General features: G+C 45.8%; 1 protein-coding gene across 2 annotated transcripts in view; it reads right to left on the bottom strand.

Moving 5' to 3' along the window:
• GRM7 (glutamate metabotropic receptor 7) overlaps positions 1-19,959 on the bottom strand; it is a 548,127-nt gene that overhangs the window by 349,835 nt on the left and 178,333 nt on the right. For both annotated transcript variants that reach the window (XM_040995106.1, XM_040995108.1), the window contains exon 2: positions 15,963-16,179. In XM_040995106.1, the coding sequence (XP_040851040.1) occupies positions 15,963-16,179 (217 nt within the window). The remainder of the gene's footprint in view (positions 1-15,962; positions 16,180-19,959) is intronic.

Here is a 19,959-nt window from a genome sequence, read left to right as displayed (position 1 = left end):
TCACAGCACGGATGAAGCATCTTGGGGAAGGAAATTCTACACCACCAAGCAGCAGTGGGATCTTGAGCAGGTGTCTATGAAGCTGTGCCCTGTGGACAGCATCTGGGATGAAAACAAAGCCTGAAAAAGCCAGATCTCAAAGGGGCAGCCATAGCAGGCAACTCTGTGGTTGATGACTTGGGACACGGGTGTGTTCTCTGAGAAGAGCCACCACAGCCCTTATGTAGGAGCAAGCTCAACCCAGAACTGGCCTGGACTCTGGAGAAGCTGGGATTTTATAACATTGCGAAGAGACCAACCATCTCTAGCAGTTGCTAGAACTGAGGCATTTTGCTCCCACGATCTACGAGGAAGATCTGTAAGGCCTGCAGTGCAGGTCCAGGGGAGCTTTAACCTTGCCCTGTTAGAACTTGGCTCTTGTTTTCTGCCTGGAACCCTGCTGACACTGTCCCCCTAAGGCAGCAGCAGTTGATCCCTATTGGCAGCAACCTAAAACCCTCCACTGCGAAACAGCATGGTGCCAGGGCATACAGGCACAGGTTTGACAACCCACACATCTCAGAACACCCAAGTGAGGGTGTGACCCAGGCGTCAGAAGACACCAACGCGTCTCCAAACAGATGCCTGCTGTGTGTGACCAAGGACACCCACATTTAGTAGGTGTGATGTTTCCTAGTTTACTATCAATAAAGGAAAGGCTGCCCTCCTGGCACAGCATGCAAAGCTGCTATTTGCAGTGTCCACATTCCATGTTGGGTGCCACATAGGAGTCCCAGTTGCCCTCCTTCCAAACCATCTCTTTGCTAATGCACCCAGGAAAGCAACAGCGGATGACCTAGATGCTTGGGTCGCTATATCCATGGGCTCAGCTGCAAGAAGCTCCTGGCTCTTCCTGGCTCCTCTTGGCTCCTCCTGAACCCAGCCCAATATTGCAGCCAGCTGGGGACTCAACCCTCAAATGAAACACTTTTCTCTCTTTTTCTCTAACACTGCCTTTCAAATAAATATTTTTAAAAAAACAGTAAAAGAAAAGTTGCCATTGTTTTTATGCCAAGCACTGCTCAGGAAATATTTGATTGATTGATCACAGAAATCACTCATTTCACTTTCCATTACTGAAAAGAACAGTGAATATTAAAATACAAACAGCCATGTTTTCCATGTTATTAAAACAGTTTATCTCTTATCACTCTGTGCGAGGTATAATGATCTTCTATGTCATTCGGCTGACTAAAGATGACTATATTTAATGACATCCAAAATGCAGTATTATAACACGTTTGCCATGATTTACATGATGTTTCATTTAAACACAAACAGCTAACTTTTATTTCCTTCCTGAGACCAGATGCATGCCAAGACAACAGGGTCATTTATTGTTAACCAAGCAGTAAACAGGAATCCTGGGACAGTGCTCAGAATGGCAGCTTCTGCAGTGCCCAGGGACCAACACCAGCCGAATCCTCTCCTCTGATGGATGTAGGTGCCATCAGCTGACATCTGTTCATTAAGGAGCTGCTGCCCTGGAATTGGCTTGGAGAACGCAGGGATATGGTCTACACGGTCAGATGGTTAGAACAGCAGACAGAGTCCATAGTGCTGGCTGCCACCCCAGTTTGCTTACTGGCACTCCGGGCTGCACTGGAAGGAATCTTTTTGACATCAAAACCACCACCCATCTGCATGGAGACAGTGGCCAGGGAGTGGCCAGGAAGGGCTCACCCCAACTTGGCATTCGAGAAAGAACACCTCCTGCGAAATACTGAGTTGCTGATCCCTCGGCTCATTTGGAGGACCAGGAGTGTGGGATGAATTCTCACACTAACATACGTCACCATCAATCAAAATGCTCGTTGAGGCTCCTGGCTCAGGTGGGTAAACAACTCTCATTTTAAACAACAGAGACAGGCTTAGGAGACAGGCAGGTCATCTCATCACTGCTACAAACTCACCAACAGTCCTCAGTTTATACTATGGAATGCTTGCTTCTTACACAAAGTCCTTAAGTACCCAGCTTTGTTCTCAGTGTGCAGAGACATTTGACTGTTGAATTAAACAAGTTTTCTCCCCCAGCTTAATAGTTAGTTGCTGATAAGCCTTTGCCAAACCCATCAGCCTTCAAGGTAAAATAAATTACAGCAAGATAAAAGAGCACATTCATGAAAATCCTGTTTTCTCTCTATCATGAAAGAATGTATTTCCAAAAGCTAGAGAATTTGAAGAATCTGTCATTACTGAGCAAATTTACTGAAAATACCGACAATTGGTAATGCCAGGCAAACAACAGAAGTATGGCTATTGGCATGTGCTTTCGGCAAGACAAGTGGAATTTTAAACACGAAAACAAAACTTCAAATAATTGACCACTAATACATGTTGGCTAAGGAGTAGATGTTTTAAAGAACTTAAGCCGTGGAACTTTGACAAACTATAGAGATAATAAACTTGGTTGACACTACCGGCCTAAACGGTAATTGTACTGCCACTCTTTTGCCGGTTCAAGATTCTTCTGCTTCTCCTAGTTTATTTTGGGTCCCTCGTTTTCATGCTGAACTTTGAACCAAAAATTTAAGCCAAATCTGATTCAGCTGAAAATATGCATAAGATACAGGTAGGATCTACAAAACGTTCGCCAACTCTTTCGCATGCCGGACAAACCGTCAGATTTCATCTTTATCAAAATCTGCTTTCATTTTGTCTCTACAAACTTTTTGCAGTATACTTTTATGTTTCAATCAGTAAAGTGTCTGGACTGCAACCACAACAACAACAATAATAAAGAACACCCATGATTTTCAATTACTGTTTTTTTTCGTTGATCACACCTAGTACCATGAGGGAGCCAGAGGTGGCGCCAGTGAGCAGACAGCTCGGGAGTGCCCTGTGCACCTGCCCTTGTTCCGAGTTCACAGAAGCTATCTCAGTATGAGACACTGCTGCTGGAATACGCCTGAGACAGGGCTGTGAGCTAGCTGCTAAGATTGGAAAGGGATGGATGGATTACTTATGACTCCTGTTAGTTCCAATAGCTTTTTTAGGGTTAACCAGCCTCTGTTGCTTGCAGCCACGACCTCCAATTTGACCTCTATGGTTACATCAGTGGGAAGGAGAGAGAGAGAAGGCCGTGTAGCAACTGAACTGGAAATAGAAGTGACCCTGGGTTACATGACCCGAGTTAAGGATCGTGCTGTATTCTGCAGAGATGTCATATGAGACTAAAGCCTCAAGTACAAGTGCTAAGCACAGTTTGCAGCCAGAAACGAGCCGGTGCTCCGGTCCCTTCACTTGCGCCAATGTCCTGAGCTGCACGGAGGCCGACTGCGACTCCGTGGTTGGAGTTTTGTTTCTGACAAACACAGCGATGGCAGAGAAGGAGACCAGGCAGCCACCAGGATACTCGCCAGAGAAGCTCAGGCAGTTGTGGAAGGGAAGATGTAAAGATGAACGCAGCCCTGGACTCAGCATGTTGCTTCAAAGAATTCACACAATTACGAAAAAATAAACAATAATGACAGAATGGCACAGGTGTAACCTCGGTTCCTAAGACATTCTTTCCTTCACAGCAGTGAGACATTTTTTTTTGAAGATTTATTTTATGTTTTTATTGGAAAGGCAGATACACAGAGAGAGACAGACAGAAAGATCTTTCACCCTCTGGTTCACTCTCCAAGTGGTCACAATGGCCAGAGCTGAGCTGATCTGAGGCCAGGAGCCAAGAGCTTCTTTTGTCTCTTCCACATGGGTGCAGGGTCCAAAGGCTTTGAGCCAACCTTGACTGGTATCCCAGGTCACAAGCATGGGGCTGGATGGGAAGTGGGCAGCTGGGATATTAACCAGTGCCCTTTATGAAATCCCAGTGGGTGCAAGGTAAGGATTTAGCCAGTAGGTTATTGCACCAGGCCCGCAAGACATTTATTTATCAACGTTTTTCAACATTGCTGTTTTCTTTGCCCGTAACAATTCTGCCCAAATCTTTGTGTGGGATTACTTCCTCATCTTACTCATCTGTCTTTTTAAGCATCTCATCCTTACCAAGGATTTCCCAGCCATCCTACCCAGAATAGTATCTGCCTTTGCTTGTTTACTGTCTGCAGCCAACATCTTAAATTTATGGGCACCCAGACTCTTTGCCACAGATGACTCAATCCTCCCTCCCCCAGTCACGGGCACACAGCAGCCAACCACGAGACACGCACAGAACACACGGAAAATTATGTCTTTGGAGTTCTGCATGAGTCTGGCAGAGTAGCATGGTGTTACAGGTTGCACACTCTGAGCAAGATTGCATGTTCCTATTGCGCCTGACCAGGAAAGCCACCATTCCTCGGAATCAGCCGGAACACACCGTGGCTGCAGTTCTGGGCCGGCTGCCTAGCTACTGCTTGGTCACGTTTCTGCACTCGCCTCTCAACAGCATTTGCTGCCTTCTAGAGAGTGAGTTCTTGAAGAGGCAACTCTAGGTTGGGAGCCGGAGTGGTCCACACCACCAGCCTTGTGGACCAGGAGGAAGACGAGGAAGGACAGCACTGGTGAACGGAGAAGCCACCAGTGGAGGATGGGAAGAACACGGGGACTAGAGTGGGAGGAAGGTGAAAAACACCACCTTCCTCTAATTACCTGCCTAGACGCCTCGCAGCTTCCAAGACTCCACCTTGCTCGTCTCAGTGAGACATTACCCAGACACATTACCTGTCTACTGCTTCCAATATTTCAGTCTTCCCTGACCTTCCCCACTCAAACTTCAGACTTTTCTGCTGCCTCAAACACGGCTTCACACCTCCTCTGCACACTATCTTCCTCATCTTTCCAACTCACCAGGTTCTTTCACTTCACTAGGCCCGTCATGGATTCCAGACCTTGGAATAAAACATCCATTTCAGCCCCTGGACATCATCTGTGCAGAAGTCACTACGTCCAACTCACAAGGTCGTAGATGATGGAGGCTCACACAGACCGGAAGCTTACATGTCTCTGTGCTCCAGTTTGTGCACCCACCTGCCTGGTGAGTTCCTGCCCTTGTATATGTCAGAAATACCAAGTTCTCCAAATCTAAGGCCAGGCTTGCGATCCTTACCCCTGTGCCCAAATGTCCTCGTACTTGAGTAACACTCCTTGTGCAGCAATGCACTGACTGCCAATATCCCTTTCACTCCTAACAAGTAACCAGAAAATCTTCCCAGTGTCCCCGTCCAAGTATCCTCATTGCTTCTTACTCCATTCTCATCTCACGTCAAACAATGCCATCATTGTAACGTCATCTCCAAACTAAAAGGCCTCTGCTCTCCATGTTGACTGATGAGCCCCCAGGCCCACAACCTTGTAGATGGCTTTCCGCTCTTCTCTCAGATGAGGTCCTGGTGTATCTTGGTTGCCCCTTGCATCAACCACAGTGCCAGACACCACCATGTAATCAGCAGATATTCATGGAATAAATAATGCAAATAATAAGAGCAAAAGAAATGTCATGGTTCTTACCATTTATTATTCGGGTCAGCACTATAACAGGAATTACAGCAACTAGTGTTTATAGATTATTAATAATGGACCCTGCACAAAGCATTCACATTTATCAAGTATCCTATTATTTCTCACAAAAAGCCTTTTAGGGAAGAAGTTAATATTTTTCTTCTATAAACAAGGAAATGAAATCTTGGCAAGGGTCAGTGACTTGCAATTTCAATACCAATGGAGCTAGGCAATAAACCTGGTGGCTTCCATCCACATTCAGCATGAGGACACAGGCAGGTTCCTGGGCTGTGCTGCTGTGAGCAGGCAGCGGACATGGAAGGGAGAACAGTAAGGAGGGAGGAGGGGACAATGATTGCCGGGTACCCAGTGTTTTTGTCTCCTGGGAGCCACCTGTGTCAAGGCAGTTTGAGCTTCCTCTCCAGCCGATCCACTCTGGAGTCAAAGAGCAAAGCGGCTGCCCCTCCTTGAGAATATCCAAGGTCTGAGTCAACTGACTTTGAATCAGGTAATACTTATGACCTCTGAAAAATACATCCCACTTGAAACTTGCTCTTTTATTGACTTGCAAATTAACAAGGTTTTTTTTTATAATGTGGGTGAGAAATATTCCATTCCGATCTCCCAACTCAGCAACATCGAGTTGTTGTTAATTTTCCAGTTTGAAGCATGCGTCTGATGTTTTCATACTTCACTGTTAATCTTTTTCAATACACGTAAGAGTGAATCCATAAAAATATTCTTCATGCATTGAATGCATAAAACAAACTTGTTAATCCATGAGCAGAATTAGTTTAAGCTTCAATTTAAAAACATAATTACATCAGTTCTTGTTTTAACAAGTTCAACAGTGCTGGCAACCAGAAAATCATCAATATTACCATTTAAAACCCAGTGTTAACACTGTGTAAATCTCCTGATCTGTCACAGAATCAGAGCTACAACTGTGAGGAATTGCGACCAGCCTGCTTCAGCAGTAGCTCTCACGCAGCAAGCGATGGGAAATAGATGCTCTGGTGGCTAAGATCTCTAACAATGAAAAGGGTAAGCACAGGGGTACCTGGCACCTGCTAGAGCTTTAGGAAGGCTTGTTTTCCTCTGTCCTACATCTTGGAGACACCTGAAGGTTTTTAGTGCCCCTCTTTCATTTTCCACATCTATGGACACCTTGAGTGAGCTGCTCATCTTTTACATTCTGACAACTACAAAATCAAGCAAGCGTGAACACGGACAGGCAACTACGATAGAAACACCAGGCGGGGGTGCTGGGGAGGGGGTAGGGGCAATGGGGAACTAAGACTGGACTAGGCTTAGTAAGAGGAGTTTTAAAGGTCGGGGATGCTACAGGCAGAGGGATGGACTCTGTAAACAGCCAGGAGTGTTGTGAGGAGACTGGCCTGGACTGAAAGGACAAGAATAAAAGGTTGAAGTAAGTAAACAAACAGTTAAAGGTCAAAGAAGGTGGATGGGGGATAATGAGGCTGAAAGCAAAGTGAAGGGTTTGTAGTCTTCCTCTGTACTAACCTATACTTGGAACGCCGTCCCTCCAGCTGAGCCCCTAACGATTGCTCCATTGTTTTTCCAGAAGTGTTTTATTCTTGAATAGTCCAATATTTTTTTTCATTTTAAGTTAATTAATGTATTTGACACACACAGGAAAAGATCTTCTATCTCCTGGCTCTCTCTCCCAACTGCCCAAAGTCAGGGCTGTATTAGGCCCATAAGAGGAGCCTGACTCCAAGCAGGCCTCCAGGTGGAGGTCAGAGACTCAAGTTCTTGGTCATCACCAGCTCTCTCCCAGGGTACACCTGAGTGAGAAGCTGGGACTGGAAGAGGAAGTGGCCCTGCATCCTAGGGACTCCGATTCAGGAAGAAAGGTCCCCAAGAGCTGGCTTAACCTTCTGGGCTGCTGAACTGCCCTCCCACAACAAACACTGCCAGAGGACTTGTGTCCCTGACCCAGGACACAATGGGCTCCTGTCCACTGGGCTGTCAGTGAGCCACCTCTCCTGGCTTCAACAGCGTCCTCCTCGGCTCCCTTAGCAAGTCCTTGCCCCTGTCCGGAAGGATGCGGAGCCTGTCTTCTGTCACATCTACATTTCTAAGACAATCCAATGACTTCCACTATCTAAAGCAGAGGTTGTGTTAGGAGAAGATCTAGGAGTGTGTGAAAATTAAACAGTAGTTCCTTCACCAAGATGCTGAGCAAAAGGAAGCAAATGTCACTATTATCTCGTGAAAACAATCGTCTTGACATTGTACTTTCACTAGTATTCTCACGTGTAGGGACAAAGCATGGCACTCAGTGTTTATGTTGCGTGTGGTGGAGCTCAATGGATCACCTGCTGGTTGAAATCTCATTCTTTAATGGAAACTTGAGACATATTATGTTCTTTATGTTCTCTCTATAAATTTAGTGGTTTGGGAACTCTGCAAGTGTATACATTTGGTTATATCTAGACACGATGAAAAGAAAGTAGAAATATTTAGCCAATTCTTCCTGTTCAATCATACAAGACAGAAGAAAATCAACTTAGTCACATTTCCTCCTGTGCATTTATCTGTGTCCTGCCTGTTGATCTGTGTGTATTGACGTTCAATGATTATCTGCAATGGTTGCAAAAATCATTTTGTGGAAATATAACCCAGAGGCACCACATGCCTGAACCAAGGCCGACCACCGGATCCATGGCAGATGGTGCAAATCCCTCTTATGGGATTCTGAGTGCAAGGCTTGGAATTAAGGCACAGGGGGAGCACCCTAAGCACACAGATCATCACTTTTTAAAAAAGATTTCCCTATCGCTATTTGAAAGTCCAGTCAAACCTGCTTATTCCAGTGGCAGCGAAAGAGAATGCTGGGAAGTACCCAGTAAAGCGACCAAGGTAGGCTACACTCTGGCCGCCCACGTGGTGACTGGAGCAGTCAAATCATAGTGGGAAATGTCTTTTCCCACTGTGCACAGCCTCAGATAGACTCAAAATCAAGGAGTCTCTTTTTATCATACCCAAATACAGGCAGGTGCTCCAGAGAGATCAATGACTTTGGCCAGGGAGTTCATGAATTTTCCACACAAAAACGGAGCCCATTCTGGATGCACAAAGACACAGTGATACTACTGAATGTATTATTGCTCTGACACTTTAACCAACCCTCTATCAGGAGACCTCTTGCATATGTATCCTTCCAGATTTCTAATCACACACACACATTACATATTGACTCAAATTTATCAAAACAAATGAGATCCCAAACAAAATTTCTCCTGGTGCATATTTTTGCAAAACATGCAAACAGAAAGCTTCACCATAATGGCTGCATACAGCCTTGTTAAGCAGGCAAAGTCGCACAATGTTCTTGATTGGAAAGATTATTGATTATAATAACAATGGTTTGATAAATCCCTGGTTACTTCACCGGGTGAAATATGATGCAGTAAAAACATCCTCTCTTTACCCCTTCAGGATAAGAAGTTCTTCTTGGTACTTGAGTTTCTACCCCTCTGTTTATGCATGCTCCATGCTGCCTTTGCTGTAACTGGATTCTCCATGCCACCATCCCAGGCTCCTGCTGTCTGCAACAGAAGCACCACGTGACAGTCGTCCCCAAGCAGGCCAGTCACCGAGGCCTGTGTGGAATGAGATTTCAACCAGCAGGTGATCCATTGAGCTCCAGGTGCAGTGAGAGCAGGTAGGAGAGCAGGTAGGGATTTTCCCGTGTCGCTTTTCCACTGCGTCTTCATACCCACCAACCATCCCAGCATCATCTACTCTAGTCTCACGCCAGCAGTGGTAGCATGCTATTCAGGAGGAAGCCCCCCTCTCCAATCAAGAGGATGTGCACCCGGACACTGTCTGAGGCAAGAGGGATACATTTTCTTCCTAACTATGTGATGACTTTGCAACTCGGAGAAGCAATCTGCTGGTTCTCAAAGTGTTACTAGGGAAATCAGGGCCAGAAAAGGAAGCTCTCAGCTCAAACGCCTGAGTCATTTCTGGGATGGTTACCACGGTTCTTGGAAGAGAATTTCACATTATACAAATTCCAGAATCCTAAAATTGTTCAGGGCTGTGGTTATTTCTTCAAGACTACGTGAAGATTCAAATGACATGGATCACTACTACCCTGGGGTTTGACATTTTTCTCTTTCTAGAACACCACCAATGATGTCCTTGAGACCGGAACTGCCCAACTGACTCAACTGATTTTTGACCACAGGTAAAGCAACAACAACTCTTCAATCTTTCTTCAAAGCTGAGCCAAACCACGCTCTACTGCATTTCCACTCTTTGAAGACCAACCTTCTGTGTCCTGCCTTTATCACTGCTATAATACCTATCATTAAAATCCTGGATCAGCACCTACCACAAAGATGCTTCGATGCTACAGCAACACAGGATAAGAAGAATCCCTTGTGTCATGCACTTCCTCCCATGACTGGAGTTGATTACAGCTGATTAATGATCCCTCTTGGAACTGTACAAACTGTACCAACAACAGCCCTGTGATTAATCATCACTCGCACCTTTTACCTTTTACTCATTTTAAAATTCAAAATGCAGTTACTGACCCTAATTTGAGCTGAGCTCTGCCTCAGCAGAGTCCAGAACTCCAGTGCAGCCCGCTGTCCACCCTCAAGAACACTCGTTCCCAGGGGAGCGAGCAGCAGGGTGGATGGCTGCTCTGTAACACAGCCACGCCTACGAGAGCGTTACATGTGTGACACATGACACAGCTCGGGAAAGACAAACGTCTGCTTAGATTCATGGAAGCTGAGTAAATCCAGAAGGGAAGACCATCAGAAATAAGCAGAAATGATTCACTTAAATTATTTATATTAAGCAACTCTGGGAATCGTTGACAAAATTAGGAAACAAAATCACAAAATGAGCAGAAGTGAAAGGAGGCTAGGCTGTCACAACGGAAGCCAAAAAGGAAAACGAAAGTGCCAGCCAACCAGCCTCGCCAGGCACAGACACTCTTCCTTGGAAAGGAGAAGCTGGCTCGGACACTCCGGAAGCAGAGGACACACCTGCCTCTGCCGTGTGGCGCCACTGTCCGAGCTGCGGCCACCAAGACGGTTCTCCCCGGGCCTGCTCTCTGCTCCCTGCTCCTGACACACCTCTGTGTGATTAGCCCGGATGTGCCCGGTGACTGCGTCCTGCCTTCAGGGATGCTAAGGGACTGACCTACTGCTGTTTCAGGTGTCCCTTGACACCGAGCTCAGCATCTCATCAAAATGTGTGTGAATGGTCGTCTCCAAAGCTTCTATTTATGCAGACTTACAAATGCAGATAAATGTGAGCACCACAATTCAATGTGACACCATGAAGAATGAAAAGATAAAAATTGGTTTTCTCTGGGCCTGGTGTGGTAGCCTAGCAGCTAAAATTCTCACCTTGCATGCACCAAGAGCCCGTATGGGTGCCAGTTCTAATTCCGGTGGCCCCGCTCCCCATCCAGCTCCATGTTTGTGGCTTAGGAAAACAGCAGATGAGGATGGCCCAAAGCCTTGGGACCCTGCAGCCACATGGGAGACCCGGAAGAGGCACCAGGATCCTGGCTTCAGATCGGCATAGCACTAGCTGTTGCAGGTGCTTGGGGAGTGAATCAATGGATGGAAGATCTTCCTCTCTGTGTCTCCTCCTCTCTGGATATCCGACTTTCTAATAAAAATAAAAATTAATCCTAAAAAAAAAAATCGGCTTTCTCCAAGGTGTCATGTTTTTCCCATAGACAGGAATTTCCTGTTAGTCCTCTAGGACTTGGGCAACCTCCCTCTGCTTCCCCAGGACATTAGGAGAGTGCCGAATCTTAACAAGAACAGCTGGAACATGACCCAACACCCCGAATGCTGCAGCTGCACCTACTGAGGACACAGCACTAGCTCCCAGAATTTCCTCCATCCTTTGTGGGCTGGGAAGCCAGGAACAGAGAGCAAAAGCCTTGCTTTGTCTTTCCACAGTGTCAGCAGAGCAGGCAAACAGCAATGTGCGAGAATGGCTAATGGTAGGTAAAAATTACAGTGAGTAAAATGGTTGTCAAATCTCTGGATACAGTAATAGTGATGGAGAAAACGCAACAGGTTCCTTTTGTGTATTTACTTGTGAGATTTATTTATTTTCAAAGGCTCACAAATAGGAAGAGATAGATACCTGTCAGCTGCTGGTGCACTCCCAAATGCAACGGTCAGCCCTGAGCCAGGCCAAAGCCAGGAGCCAGCAACCTCTTCCAGTTTCCAGCACACGTCCTGAGACCCACATCCCTGGGCCAGCCTTGGCCAGCATGTTAACAGGGAGTGGGATCAGAACTGGCACCCATATGGTATTCCGGAGCGTTCAAGGTGAGGAATCAGCCACTAGGACACTGCACTGGCCGCTCATGTAGGTTTCTGACACCTGACACGCACGAAGATGCCATGGTTAGAACACATCTCTCTTATTTGTGCCACTTTGAAACGATATCCCTGGGACTCTCCTGGAAACTGCCACCTGCAGGATTCGATGATGTAACCAACGCTATTGAAATCCTGGAGGCAACCCTAATGCTGACCATTGTTGAATCAAATGCAGCTCAGAGCATCCAGGCTTTGCCCAGGCCACATGCTGCTACAAGCCTCTACTTGGCTCTTTATTTACCAGGAGTGCTGACGTTTAATTTCAGCAATTTCTGCTAACATGAGCACCTGGATGTCCAAGAACAGCGGGAGTGAGCCGTCTCTCATTTCTGGATCTATAAAACTACAAACTGCTGCTGCTGTTACTGCATGTGCATTCATTCAAACCACCATTTACACACACAGGGCTGTGTTACGAAACCTCATCATCTGAGAATATCCTGGCTCGGTCCTGTCTGAAAGCCCAAGGAGCATCCCACATGCATATTTAAATCTTCCAGGACTGTGCACAGAGAATTTCTGAGGTTTTTCTCTGAGTACTCAGGCCAAAGCTGCATAGCTTCCCAAATCTGCATGCAAAGTTCCGGTCCTGGTCCAGGCTGGGTTCTTCAACCTGAGGTCATCGTCTCAATTGGGTCTCTCAAAGTGCAAGAAGGAGCTCCCACTCCTGGGGGAGATGCCTCAAGTGCCAGCTCACAGGTACCACAGGCCTCGGGGCTGAAGATTGAATTACATTTTGAAGTTAAAATCATTCTAAAAGGTAAATCCTTTTGTAAGAGGAAAGAATCTTTAAGTTCAACCTGCTCTGAAAACTTGGAAATAAACTGTTGCGAAATAATCATGCATTAGCAAAACACTCATCGTCAAGCAAGGGTCGGTCGTCCTGCGCACCATGTCACTGTGGGCATTTCCTGCGCTCTCCCTGTTTCTCCTTCCTTACAGACACACACACACACACGACAGACATTCTCAGATTGCAAGTACACAAAACAACATGTGCACCCTTTTTATAGCTCAATCGCGTTTTATACAAGGTACATTCCTCAAGGCAATCCAGTGGCACAGCCAACCTGGATGACAACCAAAAGCCATCATCATCTGTTACGTGTTGCCCTCAAACGTGGCAAGCTCAAACAACTCTTCCCACTGATACCACGGGGATCCACAGGGCTTAGCAAAGGATGGGTATGAAATCACAACTGTACACTGCCTTGCTTATTTCACCACTCTGCGGAAACAGCGCCAACAATCTCCTTTATCCGACGTGAAAGCTGAAACTTAAAATGGTATCTTATGCATCACAGTGATGACACTGCCCACAGGATGGAGTCTTGGTCAAACTCAGGTCCTCCTCACATCGTGACCAGTGTCACTTCTCATTGTTCTGCCACATTAACCCCCTGTATTAACCCCCCTGTATATATACCTGTATTTGTGTCTTTATTTAAGGTCAAGTTCCAGTATGGGCAGGCAAGGGAACGCCTGAACATTTAGCTTCACTCCTGAAAACTCCCTGTCCATGTATATTTTCCAAGATGCCAACAGAGCATGCTCGTTCTTTATTCCTTGCCTGAATTGGAGCACACTGCTGTTTTGTTTTGTTTTTGTTTTTCATTGAACATTAGACAAAGGAGCCGTATTCTTTTCAGAGTGCGTGGGATACAAGTATGTATTTTGAAATGCCAGAATCACTTCTAGAGAAGTAAAATACATCATTAAAGACCCAAACAAATGCAAATGACTGAACTGATCTCATGGGTTTTCCAGCCCAGCATGCACGGTGTATGCAAACTCACTCCACATCTCCTTTAAATTGCACATCCACCACTCTCCCCCAAACCCACACATACACGCTTCTGTTTCACTGGAGAGGAGAGAGGGTTCTTAAAACAGACGGCCTCATTTAAACTAACTGCATACATGAGCTAGTTTCATTTCAGTAGGAAGTGCACCAAGCACCTGTAGGTACAGGTTAAGTTGCTTCCTGTGACACTAGGATGTGTGTGAGCTCCCATACAAAGTCTGACCACTTCTGCTCCAACTCAGCTTCCTGCTAATGCTCCTGGGAAAGCAGCAGAGGATGGCCCAACTCCTTGGACATGTGGCATGCACATGGGAGATTCAAATGGAATTCTATGCCCTTGCCTTTGAGATGGCCCAGACCTGGTTCTTGAAGCCCGAAGACTTGTTATACTCTCTCACTCTCCAACTCTACCTTTCAAGAAAACACACACAGTGTGTGATATGTGATATGTGACTGGTCCACCAGAGCTTTCTTGCCTTTCAGCAGCACCTGCTTGTGTTGCAACATGCCCATTCTCCAAGGAAAGGTTTCTATGGGCAAAGTCTGCACCCAAGGTCAATGGCACTGACAACACGAGCTGAGGATTCAGAGGATGGTCTGAGCTTCTTCATTTACAAGAGATACGGGCAAACCCAGAGAACATAACAAACCCAGACATTTTCCCGAAACCGAATGTTCTTCCTTGAATCCACAGTCCAATTCCTTGGACACTGTGAGCCCTGTGCATGCTGGGACAGAATGGCACTGTTCTTTCTCAGCTTGGTTATTCACAGGGTGATGCACCTGTAGCAATTACCTAGTTCAAGGCAGCATATGAGTGTCATCTCCGAGATCATCCCTATCTTGCCTTTATCTTGGTCTTATCTGGTTCTACAGTGATACTTCAGATAGAGCTCTAAGTTAACTTCCAGTCTGTTTATCACCAAAGCAGGATTCAAGGTAACAAAAAAAGGGCTAAAAAATGCAGCCATTACAAATAATTTAGTGTTTCACTGGGGATTTACCAAACTAGGTGTGAATAACATCCATAAATTGCACTATGTCACAACACTAAAGTTATTTTCCTAATTACAGACCACACCAGACTTACTCCCCTTGGAAACCAAACCATCACGGCCAAGGTGCGCGAGGGAAACAGACACAGTCTCCTTTTAAACGTTTCAGTGGAAAGACAGGAGGAAAAGTGGGAGAATCCTCTAGAAACTTAAGACCAAGCCAGGAGAGCACAGGACATTACAGGACCAAAAACAATGTTGATGTGAAACTTCCCAACTGACACAAGCTATCTTTCCATTCATGTAAAGATGAACAGTATCTCAGGGGTAACAGTGGGGTAAGAATGACGCAGATGTCAGTCAGCTTCTGAAAATGCAGCTTATGGTGACAAATCGAATTAAAAGCGCAATATCTGCAGACAAACTCAAGTTCCCTTGTTTCAACAGCCACATCCAGACACGGCCCCCAGAATGAAGCCTTGTCTGTTCCTGAAAACCACTTCTGTTTCTCTCGCCTTGGTTGACATGCAAAGTCACCCATGTTTGGCAACAGCAGTCTGAATTGGACCTAATCTGTGCAGACAAAACTGAGGACCTGATTTCTATGCAAGAATTTCATGATGATACACAAATACTTATACTTTCTTCCATATTTCCACACAAGGACACCCGGAACCTCAGTATAATCTCGAGGATGCCTACGTCTGAGCGTTGTGTCAAGTTCGTCATCTACGCAATGGGAAGGAGCAAAACCAACATCAACCTGTTATGTTCAACCTGAGAAAGAAGTACGATAAAAGAATCCTCTCCAAGCGCTAGTGAACAGCACTGTCCGTCTCCAAGTGTAGAACTGGAACGGCTGCCCACCTGAAGGCAGCCTATGGCTCAGATACTTCTGTTTAGGCCACGTTCATCAGACACCTCATTGTTTTTCTTCCAATGCAACAGCACTGTGATTGGTTCCCATAACTGTAAACAACTGTTCTCATTTTCAAGGATAGAGAGCAGGAGCAGCATGGAGAAGCCCTTGCAGCCGCATTGCTCAATGCTTCATATTACAGGCTGACATCTGCCCTGGTACAACTGAAGGGACTTCAGCATCATAACATCAGAAATCTCTCCCAAAGCAACAAGTGTTACAAATGAAGACTACAGAGAGATTCCAGAGGATGTGAGGAAACAGAGCCAGGGCAGGCTGCCGATAGGCTTCGTTTCCCTTGCTTACCCGACGCTTAGAAGGAACCTTCAGGGTGAGGGCATACCAAGAGCATAAACAGAAGCAGTGCAATGTCTTCCTACCTGCCTCTTTGGAAATCTGCGTGAAGGATTCCACACCTTTCTCTCCATAGCTTCCTTCAGATGCCAGAGTTGACACGTAATTCCAGCCCAGGGCCTTCACAATGTCGACCATGGCCTGGGCCTGGAAGGAATCGGGTGGGACCACACGGGAGAAGAAGTCATAGCGCCGGTCGTCACTGAGCTCGGGTGCTGTGGACGCATAGCTGATCTGAGGGATCTGAAAAGACAAGAAGGCGCCACGTGATCACACTGCCTCATGTACATCCCAACAGGTGACTCACAACAGGCCTCACCGCCAAGGGGACGTGAGCATCGTCACACACTGCCTCACATAGAGGTCACGGTCCTCTCCTCAAGATGAAAATGTGGTCCACTGAGCTCTGTCCCTTCATTTTCTCCTTTAGTGACACGGAAAGAAGTTTTCATGGTAGCGTCAACATCAGGGTCATGGTTTGGTAGGAAGAAAAAGGTGTATAGCCATTCTGCTAAATATTATGGATAACACCTTAGCTTTTGTGACCGGAACAGAATGCATCGACCTAGCTGCAATGAAAACAGAGATCCAATCGGATGACACATTTGTGACTTCTCTGGTACATCGCCACCCTTGCTAAGTAGACTGCAAAGCAACACTCCGTGATGAGTGACAGGTGGACTGCCATCTGTTCTTCACAGTGCACCTAAGTGACACCACGAACTCACTCCCTTGTGCAGCCATGGAGGAACCAGATTAGGAAACCGACTTAGGGTCTAAGTTGAGGACTGAGAACTCATTCCCTCTGTACCTGTTGTCTCCACTGCAGTAAGCAGAAGCCTGTCGGGGTGTGGTGAATGTGCAGATACAATCACCTCCAATTATACCCAGCTTGATTTGCACCTGCCTTATTACAGCAATTCCTCAGGGGTCTAAAAGCTTAGCTGTGTTCTTAGCTTGATTCTAACAGGTCAAAGGTAGTCTCCGGTAGACTTCCTGAGCCCTCAAAATTCTAGTAAATATTAACTCCTTCCTGTGTAGTTTGTCTAACATGTGCTCACTTATGACTGGTTAAGTTTGGTTACATATCTGTAAGGATTACTTGCTCACCAACTTTGCAGGACAAACACAGCAAGCTTTCTCTTCAAGGATCTACAGCCTTTAGTGGTGTAGTTCTGGCTGTGACCACTAGGGGCAGCTCTCTGCCCCTGAATCAGAGCCTAAATCCAGTGTAAGACTACATGTACCTGGAAAACCTCTGGATGTCAAGGACAACAGAGAAAGGAGACTTGGAGCTTGATAATTTGCTTTACTAATGCTTATTCCAGTGATTTCTTCTCACTTCAGCGGTCTTGCAGTGTCACACATGATGCTCTTACAGGCAGGGGCCGGAACGTGTTGTTCCCAGTGTGGTGTCTAGTACGGAGGAGGCGGCATTTCCCACACGGCGGTGGGGGCGGGCAAGTCATCAAAATGCTCAGCGGAAACAGACTGCTCTTTCCTCCGCGCTTCGCCTGCCATACTCCAACCACGGATCGTGCAGCTTACCTAAGTCACGGCACTACCTCTCGTGTTTGTATCGCCAAGGCCCAGAAGTAAGGCCTACCAGTTTTCCAGCTCTGGATGGTATGTTGCTTTTTTCCCAAAGTCAAGCTCCACTCACCACCAACAAACTCAGGCCCACACACTCTTTCCTGCTGTTAGTTTAAGAACAAGAGCTTCGAGCCTGGAAGTCATGACCCCGCATTTTGTCAGTAAGCTGTGAAACAGAGCGATGTGCCTTCGCTGGCGGTCACCACACTGACAACACAGTGTGACAAAGTCAGTGTGCTGCCTGATCTTCCATTATGGTTCCAACATTTCATGTGAATGCCCTGGCAAAACTTCTAGAGATACCTAAACAGCGAAACATCGATGGGCCAGTTACCATTTGAACTATTAAGATTTAGGGAAAGAAAACCCAACAGAGGCTATGGGCAGAAAGAAAAATAGAGGGGTGGGTGGAAATGTAAGCCCTTCATATGCTACGCAAAGGCCCAGATCCTGCCCAGAGTCCCTTACTAGTTTTGAACGGGTGTTAATGAAGACACATCCAGCCTCAGGCTTGCGTTTCCATTCCTGCAGCATTGTGCAACACCAGCCTCATCAGGTTCCCCAATACAAATCACTTTCCAGACTGCGTGCTGCAAGTTCCAGAAATGAGAAGCATGGCCAAACAGATTTCTCCTCTCATCAAAGCACACACTCTGAAAATGATTGCTCTCAGCGGCCGACTACTTCCAGCGCCAATCAGACACAGCTCTTCGCTGAAGAGTCAGCTTTCCTTGGGATCATGCACGCAGCCCGTGTCCAGAAACACTTACTTCTATATTATGTATATCGCACTGCAGATTGTTTGGAAAGGGAATGCAATGTCCAGTGAATTCGCGTTTCAAATTAGGCTTTCTGAGCCCCTCCTTCCCTATCGTCAAAGGCTAGGACTGAAATGATTTATGAATCTCAGACAAGAAGCTGGGTATTTACTAAGCTACTTTGCTTTATATTTAGTATGCAAACTCATCTTTAGCCTGACACAGTAATTATTTTGTGCTGTGTATTACAACTGTCACATAGAGCTTATCAAATGACATTTGCCATTTTTAGCAATTAACTTCCACACTCTCCTTGCGCCTACGCTGTAATTTCTTTCTGCTCTGGAAGCCCTCCCTTCTTGCCTGACTTCTATGGAAATGGAGAATTGATATCGAAAGACAGCAGAGTAATAACATTTCAGTATTACAAAAATAGAGAACTATCTCTTACTTAGCCTTCTTTGCCGAGTTAAAAATATTTTATATCAAAAACAAAGGAAGAAGCAAAGAAAAGGGGAGGAGGAGGAGTCATTCTTAAAATTGTGTCCAAGAACTACACTGAATCTGTTTTCTTGGTTATATAAAGTTAACCTGAATATAATTCATAAAACTGTTAACAATGATAATGACCAAGCTTGCATGCTTTATTATTCTTTTCTCTTTTTATCTTTTATATGAGTAGTGTTAACAGTGTCAGGCAGGACTCAAAGCCTTTAACCTATGCTGTATAAACTGATGGTGTTGTTTTGCAGAGACAATCAGCAAAACGTTTCGTGAAAATGTAGAGAACAACTATAAGGTAATCTTCTAAAGAGTTCTCAATTTCAGAGAGAGGAAGAAACAGAGAGACCTTGCATCTGCTGGCGTGCTCCATGACTGCTCACAGCAGCACCCTGAGCTCAGTCCGGGTCTGCCCTCTGGCTGAGCCAACACAGAGACATGCTCTGAACCTGCCGATCCCCACAACAGCAGGGAGCTGCATCAAAGGAAGAATAGCTGGGACTCAGAGTCACACTTCAAGTTAAGGGTGCAGGTGTATCAAATGACTGCTTGCCTTACCGCACCAAGTGGACACGTCCAGTAAGGGCATTTTAATACCAGACCTCTTGCAAAATTTCTTTTTCTAAGCATTGCTATCAACAACGGGAGCTACCCACATTCCTGTCCTCTCTGGTTCTAACAGCGGTCTGCTGTGTGGACATTTACCCTGCCCAAACCTGACCACCAATGCCATGTGTGTGAACCCTTTTTCCAGTTTTCACTTTTGTGGCAAGTCAAAACAGAATCTTCAGAGCACAACATTCTGCACACACCCATGAACACGGTGTTCATGCTAAGCTCAGGCCCATTTCCCCAAGGTCGACGGTGTGGACTTGAAGTGTAATGAAGTCCCACCATTCGCACCTTGTCTCCTTCAACAGCTCACTACTTGCCCCAACACCGTTTGTTAAATTAGGATAATTTGTTGAAGGACATGATGATGGTACATTACTAGCTGTATGAAAGTTACATGATAGTTATACATTAGTGTAGATGGAAATGCTATATTTACAGCATTTTATAATCCTCCACGTGGAAATACCTGCTTCAATTTCCTCTGTTTTATGTTCTTATTCCCAAAGTCTTCTGATTGCCTCCAGGTGAGCCTTGCTCATAGTTATTTCTAAATAAC

The sequence above is a fragment of the Ochotona curzoniae genome, unplaced genomic scaffold (genome assembly GCF_017591425.1).
Source record: "Ochotona curzoniae isolate NIBS_2020 unplaced genomic scaffold, NIBS_Ocur_1.0 contig_908, whole genome shotgun sequence".
Classification (NCBI taxonomy): Eukaryota; Metazoa; Chordata; class Mammalia; order Lagomorpha; family Ochotonidae; genus Ochotona; species Ochotona curzoniae.
This window is presented reverse-complemented; position numbering and strand designations above follow the sequence as displayed.